We start from the raw sequence: 13,081 nt of genomic DNA, 5'->3' as shown, positions 1-13,081 counted from the left end.
CAACTACAAGGAACTGAAATCTGCAGAGACTGATGTGGAAACAGCAGATCCCTCCACAGAGACACAGCTTACCGATAACTGGTAGGAATTTCTACAAAAGTGGAAAGCGGGAAAATAGCAGCATCAAAATAGATAGCCTAGAGAAATTTACATCCCAAGTTGTGTCAGTAGCAAGTCCTTATCAATAGCAACTCAGGCTTTGTGAGGTCTAGCTGGCTAGAAGTTTCCCACTTGGGCTTGTCCCTGCAATGTTGTGTAATATTCTTAGCACCATCTGGCTAATCCATTTAGGTATCAACACCTTCAAGACTTCTTTTCCTCCTCCTTCTAAATCTTGCTTTCAGTAAAGTATTAGAAATTCTTCCAACAACAAAATTATTGCTAAAAAGAAATGTATTATCCCTCCCAGTGTTAATTTTGGTTAGTCAGGATAGAGTTATAAGTAAAAAATCTATTTTCAGTGTAAGAATTTAAGGCACAGTGAGCAAGGGAAGGCATGCGCTTTTTGAATGCAAGGAACTTCTTCCCAATCCTCCTGAAGTTGCATCATTTAAATAACTATCTCTTCCATATATAAAGTCTGGCATGTAGCAAGTGCTCAATAAATGCTTGTTGAAAGAATAATAAATAGAAGTCACAACAATTTCTCTCTGAGTCCCAGAACTTTGAATCCTCTTCAAACTTTCCTTCTTTCGTTATCTGTGGGGAATATATTTTTGAAGATTGTTCTTGGTGTCTTTCAGAACACATCAACATGGAGAGGGGAGAGAGTGAACAGACCCAGGAAAGGTAAATCCTGCCCTTCGACATTGATGAGAGGCATAATCCCCAGAGTGTCTGTTACTTGAATAGGTTTATGCCTAAGGTGTATTGAGACCTCAGCAAACCTGAAGTAATGGAGAGGGAGAGGAAAATAAGACTAGTTAATACTTAGAAGAAAATAATCTGTTAATGGATGACAGGGTATCCAATGCATGATACCCAGAAAGCATGACAAGCTCTGTCATGGTCAAGTAATAGTCAATACAAAAGAGTTCTGAGATGGTGAACATGGAATGCATCTTATCTGCCACGGTAGCCCCAGTACCTAGCAAAGTACCTAGACTAGTATGCATCCTGCATGTGTGGAATGAATAAATGAAGAAGTGGGGAGTGGCAATATGTTCGCTTCAGCCTCAGCATCTTGGTATCTATTATAGCTCTGTTTAGAGTGTCCTCTGACACTTCTTTACTTTATTCTTCATATCTTGCCTCAAGCAGCAGTTTCTTAAAAACGCTGTCCCAAACTAGAAAATGTTCACTTGTTACAGTGTCAGGTGAATCCCTGGGCTTTTTCTTCATAACACCATATTATGCTTACATGTTTGTGTAATTATCTTATTAAACTCTACAAACTAGACTAAACTAAATTCTGTGGAGGGCAGAGACCATACCAGTTAAGCTCATCATTGTGCTGCTAGCACCTAGCATAGCCTGGCATATAGCAGGTGCTCAATAAATGCTTGTTGAAAGAATGAGTGATGCATGAAGAATACATAAAGGTTCATAGTGATCAGTCCTTTCACAACATGAAGCTATCAGATAGTCTGTACTCTATCCCTTCTAAGAAATTAAACTCTCGGTCTTTTGTAGAGACTCTTCAAGATGGCGGGGTAGGAGCAGCTTGGGGTTGCAGCAGCTCAGGATTGCGGCTCTCAGTGAAGGCTCAGAGGGTGAGTTCAAGCCACATTTTCAGACTGATCTTTGTTGCCCACAGAACGGGGGGATTCCCAGGTGGAGGAGAGACACGGAGCGCTGCACGGCTGTTTTGGCTGGCACTGCCGTTGCGGCCGGTGCAGCAGTGCAGTGGTACTCCGCACAAGGCGCACTGGTCTGGATGCCCTGTTAAACCGGCAATCTGAGATTTGGGAGGGCAGATTAGCATATCCATCTGATTGAACGGGACTTGGACAGTGACCCAGACCAGGAGATTCCCGGGAGGCAACATTTGAGCCAGTGCAGTGGGTCGCTGCATGAGAAATCACACGGATCCCGGTCCCCATCAGCTGGCGACTGAAATACCTGGGAGAGAGTCAACCTTTCAACTTAGGAAAGGGAAAAAGAGGGGCTCTGAGGTGGCAAGCCAGGTGACCAGGTTCGGCAGGTCCCACCCCCACAGGGACAAGCAGGGTGGCAATTCCATACACCCAAGGTTGAGAGTTTCACTGCGGATGCAACTGAGCCCAAGACGGCGCAGCTTGGTGGGGGAGGGGCGTCCTCCATTGCCGAGGCAATCTGCCCCTACGGAAGTATACTCCCATTGCTGTTGCAGCCTGCCGTTGCCGAGGCAACCCGCCATAACAGAGAGACTCCGCCAATACAGAGGCAACAGAGCAGAGCACATGACAGCAGGGCGGAGCCCTCAGCAGCAGGGCAAAGCCCAAGGCAACAGAGCAGAGCCCACCACAGTAGGGCGGAGCCAATGCCAACAGGGCGGAGCCTTGGCAGGCAAATAGTGACTAGACTGCCCCCTAGCTGGTCAGGAAAGTGCAACGGATACTCATAAAGAAAGCCCTAATGCCCCGAGACAGAGCATCTGAGGGGAAAAAAAGGTTTTTATGAGTTCTGCTGCAGCAGACTTAAACATACCTGCCTAGCAGCCCTGAATGAATAATGGAGCTCACAGCTCAGCACTCAAGCTCCTATAAAGTACAGACCATTTCCTCAAGCAGCTCCCTGACCCCTGAATATCCAAAGAGTCACCTCAAAAAGGACTGATCAGACTGACATTTGGTGGGCATCATTCTGGGACAAAGATAGCAGAATAAGAAACTGGTAGCATCCCTCACTGTTTTGCAGCTGCTACAGGTGTACCCCAGACAAGCAGGGCCTGGAGTGGACCTCAGCAGTCATACAGCAGAGGGGTTAGACTGTTAGAAGGAAAATTAAGCAACAGAAATACTTCACCATCAACAATCTGGGCATCCACTCAGAGAACCAACCAAAAAGTCAGCAACTACACAGACCACAGGCGGATAAACCCACAAAGATGGGAAGAAACCAGCACAAAAAGGAGGAAAACACCTGAAACCAAAACACCTGGCCTCCTACAAAGGACCAAAACTCCTCGCCAGCAAGGGAACAAAGCTGGTTGGAGAATGAGGGTGATGAAACTACGGAATGAGACTTCAGAAGGTGGATAATGAGAAACTTCCGTGAGCTAAAAGAACATGTTCTAAATCAATGCAAAGAAACTAAGAACCTTGAAAAAAGATTTGAAAAAAAGATTCAAGGAAATGATAACAAGAACGGACAACTTAGAGAGGAATATAAACGAATTGAAGGAGCTGAAAAACACAACACGAGAACTTTGTGAAGCATGCACAAGCTTCAACAGCCGAATTGACCAAGCAGAAGAAAGAATATCAGAAGTCGAAGATCAACTCAATGAAATAAAACAAGAAACCAAAATTAGAGAAAAAAGCGCAAAAAGGAATGAACAAAGTCTCCAAGAAATGTAGGATTATGTGAAGAGACCTAACCTACGTTTGATAGGTGTATCAGAATGTGATGAAGATAATGAATTCAAGCTGGAAAATACTCTTCAGGATATTATCCAGAAAAATTTCCCCAACCTAGCAAGCCAGGCCAATACTCAAGTCCAGAAAATACAGAGAACACCATAAAGATATTCTGCAAGAAGAGCAACCCCAAGGCACATAATCGTCAGATTCAACAGGGTAGAAATGAAGGAGAAAATACTAAGGGCAGCCAGAGAGAAAGGCCTCAAATGGAAGCCCATCAGACTCACAGCAGATCTCTCGGCAGAAACTCTCCAAGCCAGGAGAGAGTGGGGGCCAATATTCAATATCCTTAAAGAAAAGAACTTTCAACCCAGAATTTCATATCCAGCCAAACTGAGCTTCATAAGTGAAGGAAAAATAAAATCCTCTGTGAACAAGCAAGTACTTAGAGATTTTGTCACCACCAGGCCTGCTTTACAAGAACTCCTGAAAGAGGCACTACACATAGAAAGGAACAACCAGTACCAGCCATTCCAAAAACATACCAAATGCTAAAGAGCATCAAAAAAAAGAGAATAATCTGCACCAACTAATGGGCAAAACAGCCAGCTAGCATCAAAATGGCAGTATCGAATTCACACATAACAATATTAACCCTAAATGTAAATGGGCTAAATGCACCAATCAAAAGACACAGACTGGCAAATTGGATAAAAAGCCAAAACCCATCGGTGTGCTGTATCCAGGAAACCCATCTCACATGCAAGGATACACAAAGGCTCAAAATAAAGGGATGGAGGAAGATTTACCAAGCAAATGGAGAGCAAAAAAAAAGCAGGAGTTGCGATTCTCATTTCTGATAAAATAGACTTTAAAGCAACAAAGATTAAAAGAGACAAAGAAGGTCATTACAAAATGGTAAAAGGATCGATACAACGAGAAGAGCTAACGATCCTAAATATATATGGACCCAATACAGGAGCACCCAGATATATAAGGCAAGTTCTCAATGACCTACAAAGAGACTTAGACTCCCACACAATAATAATGGGAGACTTTAACACTCCACTGTCAATATTAGACAGATCAACCAGACAGAAAATTAACAAGGAAATCCAGGACTTGAATTCAGACCTGGAACAAGCAAACCTGATAGACATTTACAGAACTCTCCACCCCAAATCCACAGAATATACATTCTTCTCAACACCACATCACACCTACTCTAAAATTGACCACATAATTGAAAGTAAAGCACTCCTCAGCAAGTGCAAAGCAACTGACATAATAACAAACAGTCTCTCAGACCATAGTGCAATCAAGTTATAACTAAGAATTCAGAAACTAACTCAGAACCGCACATCTTCATGGAAACTGAACGACTGGCTCTTGAATGTTGAATGGATAAAGTATGAAATGAAGGCAGAAATAAAGAAGTTCTTCGAAACCAACGAGAACGAAGACACAACATACCAGAATCTCTGGGACTCATTTAAAGCAGTCTCCAGAAGAAAATATATAGCAATAAGTGCCCATATGAGAAGAGTGGAGAGATCCAAAATTGACACCCTATCATCAAAATTGAAAGAGCTAGAGGAGCACGATAAAAAAAACTCAAAACCTAGCAGAAGGCAAGAAATCACTAAGATCAGAGCTAAACTGAAGGAGATAGAAACACAAAAAACCCTTCAAAAAATTAATAAATCCAAGAGCTTGTTTTTCTAAAAGATCAACAAAATAGACAGACCACTAGCCAGACTGATAAAAAAGAAAAGAGAGAAAAACCAAGTAGATGCAATAAAAAATGATAAAGGGGAAATCACCACTGATTCCACAGAAATTCAAACCATCATCAGAGAATATTACAAACAACTCTATGCACATAAACTAGTACACCTGGAAGAAATGGATAAGTTCCTGGACACCTGTGTCCTCCCAAGCCTAAACCAGGAGGAAGCTGAAACTATGAATAGACCAATAACAAGGTCTGAAGTTGAGGCAGCAATTCAGAGCCTACCACACAAAAAAAGCCCAGGTCCAGATGGGTTCACAGCCAAATTCTACCAGACACACAAAGAGGAGCTGGTACCATTCCTTCTGAAACTATTCCAAATAATCCAAAAAGAGGGAATCCTTCCCAAATCATTTTATGAGACCAACATCATCCTGATACCAAAACCCAGCAGAGACTCAACAAGAAAAAAAAACTTCAGGCAAATATCCATGATGAACATAGATGCAAAAATCTTCAATAAAATACTGGCAAGCCGATTGCAACAGCACATCAAAAAAACTTATCCATCATGATCAAGTAGGATTCATCCCAGGGATGCAAGGCTGGTTCAACATACAGAAGTCTATAAATGTAATTCACCACATAAACAGAACCAAAAACAAAAACCACATGATTATCTCAATTGATGCAGAGAAGGCATTTGACAAAATTCAACCGCCCTTTATGCTAAAAACCCTCAATAAACTCGGTATCGATGGAACGTATCTCAAAGTAATAAAAGCTATTTATGACAAACCAACAGCCAATATCATACTGAATGGGCAAAAACTGGAAGCATTCCCTTTGAAATCTGGCACTAGACAAGGATGCCCTCTTTCACCACTCCTATTGAATATAGTACTGGAAGTTCTAGCCAGAGCAATCAGGCAAGAAAAAGAAATAAAGAGTATTCAAATAGGAAAGGTGGAAGCCAAATTGTCTCTATTTGCAGACGACATGATAGTACACCTAGAAGATCCCATTGCCTCAGGCCAAAAACTCCTGAAACTGATAAGCAACTTCAGGAAAGTCTCAGGATATAAAATCAATGTGCAAAATCCACAAGCATTCCTATTTACCAATAAAAGACTTAAAGAGAGCCAAATCAAGAACGAACTGCCATTCACAATTGCTACAAAAAGAATAAAATACCTAGGAATACAACTTAAAAGGAACATAAGAGATCTCTTCAAGGAAAACTACAAACCACTGCCCAACGAAATAAGAGAGGACACAAACAGATGGAGAAACATTCCATGTTCATGGTTAGGAAGAATCAATATCATGAAAATGGCTATACTACCCAAAGTAATTTACAGATTCAATGCTATCCCCATCAAGCTACCATTGACTTTCTTCACAGAACTGGAAAAAACCACCATGAACTTCATATGGAACCAAAAGAGAGCCCACATAGCCAAGTCAATTCTAAGCAAAAAGAACACAGCAGGAGGCATCACGCTACCGGACTTCAAACTATACTACAAGGCTACAGTAATCAAAACAGCATGGTACTGGTACCAAAACAGAGATATAGACCAATGGAACAGAACAGAGGCATCGGAGGCAACACAGCATATCTATAACCATGCAATATTTGATAAACCTGACAAAAACAAGCAATGGGGAAAGGACTCCCTGTTTAATAAATGGTGTTGGGATAACTGGCTAACCATATGCAGAAAGCAGAAACTGGACCCCTTCCTGACACCTTACACTAAAATTAACTCTAGATGGATTAAATACTTAAATATAAGACCTGGCACCATAAAAACCCTAGAAGAAAATGTAGGCAAAACCATTCAGGACATAGGAGTAGGCAAGGACTTCATGAACAAAACACCAAAATCATTGGCAACAAAAGCCAAAATAGACAAAGGGGACCTAATTAAACTCCATAGCTTCTTCACATCAAAAGAAACAGTCACTAGAGTGAATTGGCAACCAATAGAATGGGAAAAAATTTTTGCAGTGTACCCATCAGACAAAGGACTGATATCTAGAATTTACAAAGAACTCAAACAAATTTACAGGAAAAAAAAACCAAACAAGCCCATTTAAAAATGGGCAAAGGATATGAACAGATACTTTTCAAAAGAAGACATACATGAGGCCAACAATCATATGAAAAAATGCTCATCATCACTGGTCATTAGAGAGATGCAAATCAAAACCACATTGAGATACCATCTCATGCCAGTTAGAATGGCGATCATTAAAAAATCTGGAGACAACAGATGCTGGAGAGGATGTGGAGGAATAGGAACACTTTTACACTGTTGGTGGGAGTGTAAATTAATTCAACGATTGTGGAAGACAGTGTGGCGATTCCTCAAGGCCTTAGAAATAGAAATTCCGTTTGACCCAGCAATCCCATAACTGGGTATTTATCCAAAAAACTATAAATCATTCTACTATAAGGACACATGCACACAAATGTTCATTGCAGCACTGTTTACAATAGCAAAGACCTGGAACCAACCTAAATGCCCATCCACGATAGACTGGACAGGAAAAATGTGGCACATATACACCATGGAATATTAAGCAGCAATCAAAAACGATGAGTTTGTGTCCTTTGTAGGGACATGGATGAATTTGGAGAACATCATTCTCAGCAAACTGACACAAGAACAGAAAATGAAATACCGCATGTTCTTGCTCATAGGCGGGTGATGAAAAATGAGAACACATGGACACAGGGAAGGGAGTACTACACACTGGGGTCTACTGGGGGGAATAGGGGAGGGACAGTGTGGGGGGGAAGGGAGGAGGGATAGCCTGGGGAGAAAGGCCAAATGTGGGTGAAGGGAAAGACGGCAGCAAAACACACTGCCATGTGTGTACCTATGCAACTATCTTGCATGAGCTGCACATGTACCCTAAAACCTAAAATGCAATTAAAAAAAAAGAAATTAAACTCTCAAGAATATCAAGGCTCTGACTGCATAGCCATAGGATCAAAGCAACCCTCAGTCACAAGCTGGTTGCAGAGACAGGGTCATAACTCCCAGGGTGCAGACACCACCAAAAGTGTCCAGTACTTATCCTGATATGCCAGCAGCCACTGTGATTCTAGCAACATGACTAATAATGTCAGTCACACTCGGACAATGAGAAAGGGTGTTGAAATCCTGCCTACCCTGTCAGACTTGATTTCAAAAATGGTCTTGAAGAGCCTGTAGAGGGCAGGCAGCAGAGAATCAGCAGAAGGAGTGGGCAGGGCCAGGCAGAAATAACGGATAGTTGTTGAAGCATAGATGACAGTGTAGTGCATGGTTCTTTTCTCTTGCCTTCTCCACCTTTCTCTTCAATAGTTTGTTTCTCCTCATTGCTGTTCCAACGGCCAATCTATTCTGCCCTATCATTGAAATCTAGAAAAAGAAAGTAGCTCAACTGTGAAATCTCATCCAATCTTTTCTTCTATTTTTCCAGTGTAAAAATCCATGTACCTGAAAGATCTGATGAAGCCCAGCATGTTTTTAGAAATTCCAAGACAACTTCATGCGACGAAAGTGATACATGCTTTTAATTAAAGAGTACAGCCCATACAAGTTTTCATTTGTTATACGATTTCATTTGCAAGTTTCTGGGCAACATTTATCATTTCTTCTGGAAAGCAAGAAGACATTACCATTAATAATAAGGGGACAGGATCATTACCCCCAGGACTCCCTCTCAGTGGAATAGCCTCCCTGTAACTCCAGCTGTGCTCCCGTATGCCAAAAGCAGACTTGAATTCTCTCATTGCTTCCTTTCAATGGAGCACTCTTATGAGCCAAGCCCAGCTTAATGGTTCATGGCCTGGAAATAACATTTAGGACCAACACGTCCTCCAGATCAGATTCTTCTCTTAATTTCACAGATGGTGGCTTTTTAAAAATAGAACTCTCGACTTCTGGAAAACTGCATTTTATCTGCCCCAAATTCTAAGCTGGTGCCTCACTGAATCTTGTATACCTGTGACTGAACAGCTACCTCCACAGTCTGGGTGGGAGTTAGGTGTTTATGACCTTATAGTGCTAATACTTTGAAACATAAAGATCCATGTACTGTAATAGTGTGATTACTATGCTCTAGAGAAAAGTCTATCCCTGCTAAGGAGTGCTTGTCCCTCTGTCAGGGTCAGTAACGAAAATGGTAGCCTGGGGTACAGGCAACAATAAGCAGACCAACCTAAATTTGGGGAAATTAGGAGAGGCAGAGATAGAACCTGGAGCCACTTTTTTCTGGGCAGTCACTAATACTGAGGAAGCTTGCCTTGCCCAACAAGCCCTAGTGGAGAGCACTAAATAAACAGGAAAGTGCTGGATCTTGTGAACTCTGTTTCTCTAGAAGAACTGACAAGTGAGATGGCCTGGGGAAGCTGTGAAAGAATCAACAGAGATCACAATACTCAAAAGAGAAAAAAAGAGAGATCTTAATCCACAGAAATGCATGAAATGTCTGGTCTGTCCAGTCCATTAACAAATCTTGAAACAAGCAACAGATGTACAGTCTGTCCAAATGGACTTAAGACAGACAGCAGTTTTCCTGGTGGTCAGGGAGAGGTTTTGGTGATACCCAAGTTATTGGGATGTCATCTTCCTGGAAGCAGAGATGGGGAGGGAAAACCATTGTCTTGATAATGGGATGAGTGGAAGGAGGCTTAGAGCTTTCCACTCCTAGCTGAGAGAAAAAGCTGCAATGGAAATAGAAAGACCAAGATGCAGATCATGTCGGGGCTTCCTTAGCCTAAAGATGTCCTACAGGAATCTGGGCTGGCCCAGAGTAGCAAATTTGAGTTGGATGATTGTTTTTGCTGAAGGCAACCAGAGGAAAACTGTGTACAGAGATGGATATACTGGGAGAAATGACTTTGGAAACCTGGCTCAAAAGTAGGATCAGTAAGGGATGGAGCAGTCCCTGTCCAAACCTAAAGAGAACTCTGGGGGGCCTAAGCCACAAAAATAATTCCTTTATTTTATTTGAACAACCCGCAAGGGTTATAGACTGCTATGCTAGACAAGCTTACCCATGTAGTATTACCATGTGTGTACGGTGCCCCTGCCTTCATTAGATTCCTAGCACCTGGTTGGTTTCTAACATGTTTTATGCAGCACAATTTTTAATAAATGCTTATTACATTTATTTAAAAGTCTACATTTTCTACTTTGGCTTCAAGAGTACTACTCAACCCTTGTGGTCTGATGTTCTCCACTCTGTCCTCTGAATGTACTTCCTTTCTCTTGACATCTCTATAGCTAGAAGACTCTGATGCATCCTATATCTTCTCCTCCTCTATTTCCCCTGCCATTATCTGAGAAAAGAGGTTTGTGTACTTCTATATGTTTATCTCAGTAATGAGTCATCAAAAATCAAGTAAATGGTTGTTTTCAAGGACAACTAAGAAATCTTGAATAGGAAGGGAAGTTTACTTTTGAATTTATAAGCTGTGCTGTGTAATTTTTAAATTTTTAAATATGTGTATTAAAAGCTTTGTAAAAATATTCCTTGAAAACAACCATGAATGTAAAATAAATGCATATACACATTCAGCATGTGACAAAAGCCAGGAAAACTCTGGACAAAAGAAAACGACCTAGATTCTGTGAAGGCAGGAATGTGTTTAATTTGTTACCAATGGACCCCAAGTACCTAAGATACTTGTCTATCCTATTGTTCATCTTTTTGTCTTTTGTTCTATTTCTTAAAGGTTTCCTCAACTTTTCTAACTTCTGCTGTATTTTTATTTGTGCTATAATGTTATTTCCAGAATTCCATTTTTTTCTCTCAAAACATATCTGTTTAAAGATTGAATGACTTATTAACATGCCCTTTGGTAAGAACATCCCTCCTTTGTATATTAAATTCTCTGAACTGCTGTATTCTAAGACTAGGGGAAAGAAAAAAAAGGTCGAAAGAGATCATTAGGCAGAATAGTACTAGCTAACATTATTTCACATTTACCATGTGCTGGTTGCTCATCTAAACCTTTAAATTCATTATATTATCACATTAACCCTGTGTTGTAGGTAATGGAGTATCATGCCCATTATGCTGATGAGAAAAATCTATGCACACAGACGAGTCAGAGTAATTTACCCGACATTGTTAACTTTGTAAGTGGCAGAGCTGGGGAGAATTTTGCAAAGCATCATCCCCTTCACCCTTTTATTTGCTAGCCTTTCTGACTATAGAAGAGACAGAATTTGAGTTGGTTGCAGTTCAAGTGCACTGCACTCTCTCAGACCCACCACTGGTGACTCTAGTGGACCCATCACTGAGATGTCCACAAGTCATTTCAATCTTATATGGCCAGGTGCTAGTAGATAACAAGATACATAAGAAGAAAAGTGAAAATGAGATTTGGGTCAAAGGGAAGTAAGTTGTGTTTATTGCTCCCAACTCCTTTCCTTCAGCCCCACTACTTACTAGTCTTTTGCAATGCCCCTTCCTTCCTTTGCTATTCTGAAGCTGGTTTCATTTAGCCGATGTCCTTATATTTGTTAGCTGATATGGTTTGGCTATGTTCTCATCTTGAATTGTAGTTTCCATAATCCCCATATGTCATGGGAGGAACCCAGTGGGAGGTAACAGAATTACAGGAGTGGTTAACTTCATGCGGTTCTCATGATAGTGAGTTTTCATGAGACGTGATGGTTTTATAAGGGGCTTTTATCCCTTTTGCTTGGCATTTCTCCTTCCTACCATCATGTGAAGAAGAATGTGTTTGCTTCCCCTTCTGCCATGTTTCCTGAGACCTCCACAGCCCTGCTAAACTGTGAGTCGTTAAATCTCCTTCCTTTATAAATAGTCTTGGGTATGTCTTTATTAGCAGCATAAGAAGAAACTAATACAGTAAAGTGGTACTGAGTAATGGGGTGTTGCTGTAAAGATACTAAAAAATGTGGAAGCAACTTTGGTACTCGGGAACAGGCAGAGGTTGGAACAGTTTGGAAAGCTCAGAAGACAGGAAGATGTGGCAAAGTTTGGAATTTCCTAGAGACCCGTTGAATGGCTTTGACCAAAATGCTGATAGTGATATGGACAATGAAATACAGGCTGAGGTGGTCTCAGACAGAGAAGAGGAACTTGTTGGGAACTGGAATAAAGGTGACTCTTGTTATGCTTTAGCAAAGAGACTGGTGGCATTTTGCCCCATCCCTGGAGATTTGTGGAACTTTGAACTTGAGAGACATGATTTAGGGTACCTGGTGGAATAAATTTCTAACCAGCAAAGCATTCAAGATGTCACTTTGGTGCTGTTAAAAGCATTCAATTTTATGCATTCACAGATATATGATTTGGAATTGGAACTTACGTTTAAAAGGGAAGCAGAGCATGAAAGTTTGGAAAATTTGCAGTATGATGACTTGATTTAAAAAAAAATTCTGAGGAGAAATTTAAGCCAGCTACATAAATTTGCATAAGTAACAAGGAGCCAAATGTAATCGCCAAGACAATGGGAAAATGTCTCAAAGGGATATGTCAGAGGTCTTCACAGAGGCTCCTCTCATCCCAGGCCCAGAGGCCCTAGGAGGGAAAAATGGCTTTCTGGGCCAGGCTGCTTTGTGCACTTTTGGGACTTGGTGCCCTGAATCATAGCCAGGGCTAAAAGAGGCCAAGGTGTGGTTCAAGCCATGGCTTCAAAGGGTACAAGCCCCAAGCCTTGGCAGCTTCCACATGGTGAACATGCAGATGCACAGAAGTCAAGAACTGAGTTTTGGGAACCTCCCATAGATTTCAGAGGATGTATGGGAACACCTGGACGTGCAGGCAGAAGTTTGCTGCAGGGGCAGAGCCCTCAGAGAGAACCTCTGAA

General features: G+C 41.4%; 1 protein-coding gene across 4 annotated transcripts in view; it reads left to right on the top strand.

Annotated features, from left to right (window-relative positions):
- Positions 1 to 10,407, top strand: part of CD86 (CD86 molecule) — a 69,045-nt gene extending 58,638 nt beyond the window's left edge. For 2 of the 4 annotated variants that reach the window (XM_017964597.4, XM_008982313.5), the window contains 3 exons: positions 744 to 789; positions 1,633 to 1,712; positions 8,713 to 10,407. In XM_017964597.4, the coding sequence (XP_017820086.4) occupies positions 744 to 789; positions 1,633 to 1,712; positions 8,713 to 8,717 (131 nt within the window). In that variant the 3' untranslated portion in view covers positions 8,718 to 10,407. The remainder of the gene's footprint in view (positions 1 to 743; positions 790 to 1,632; positions 1,713 to 8,712) is intronic. The other 2 variants (NM_001257222.1, XM_054245354.2) reach the window with 2 other exon arrangements.
- The last annotated feature ends 2,674 nt before the right edge of the window (positions 10,408 to 13,081 follow it).

Source organism: Callithrix jacchus, chromosome 15 (assembly GCF_049354715.1).
Source record: "Callithrix jacchus isolate 240 chromosome 15, calJac240_pri, whole genome shotgun sequence".
NCBI classification, from domain to species: Eukaryota; Metazoa; Chordata; class Mammalia; order Primates; family Cebidae; genus Callithrix; species Callithrix jacchus.
This window is presented reverse-complemented; position numbering and strand designations above follow the sequence as displayed.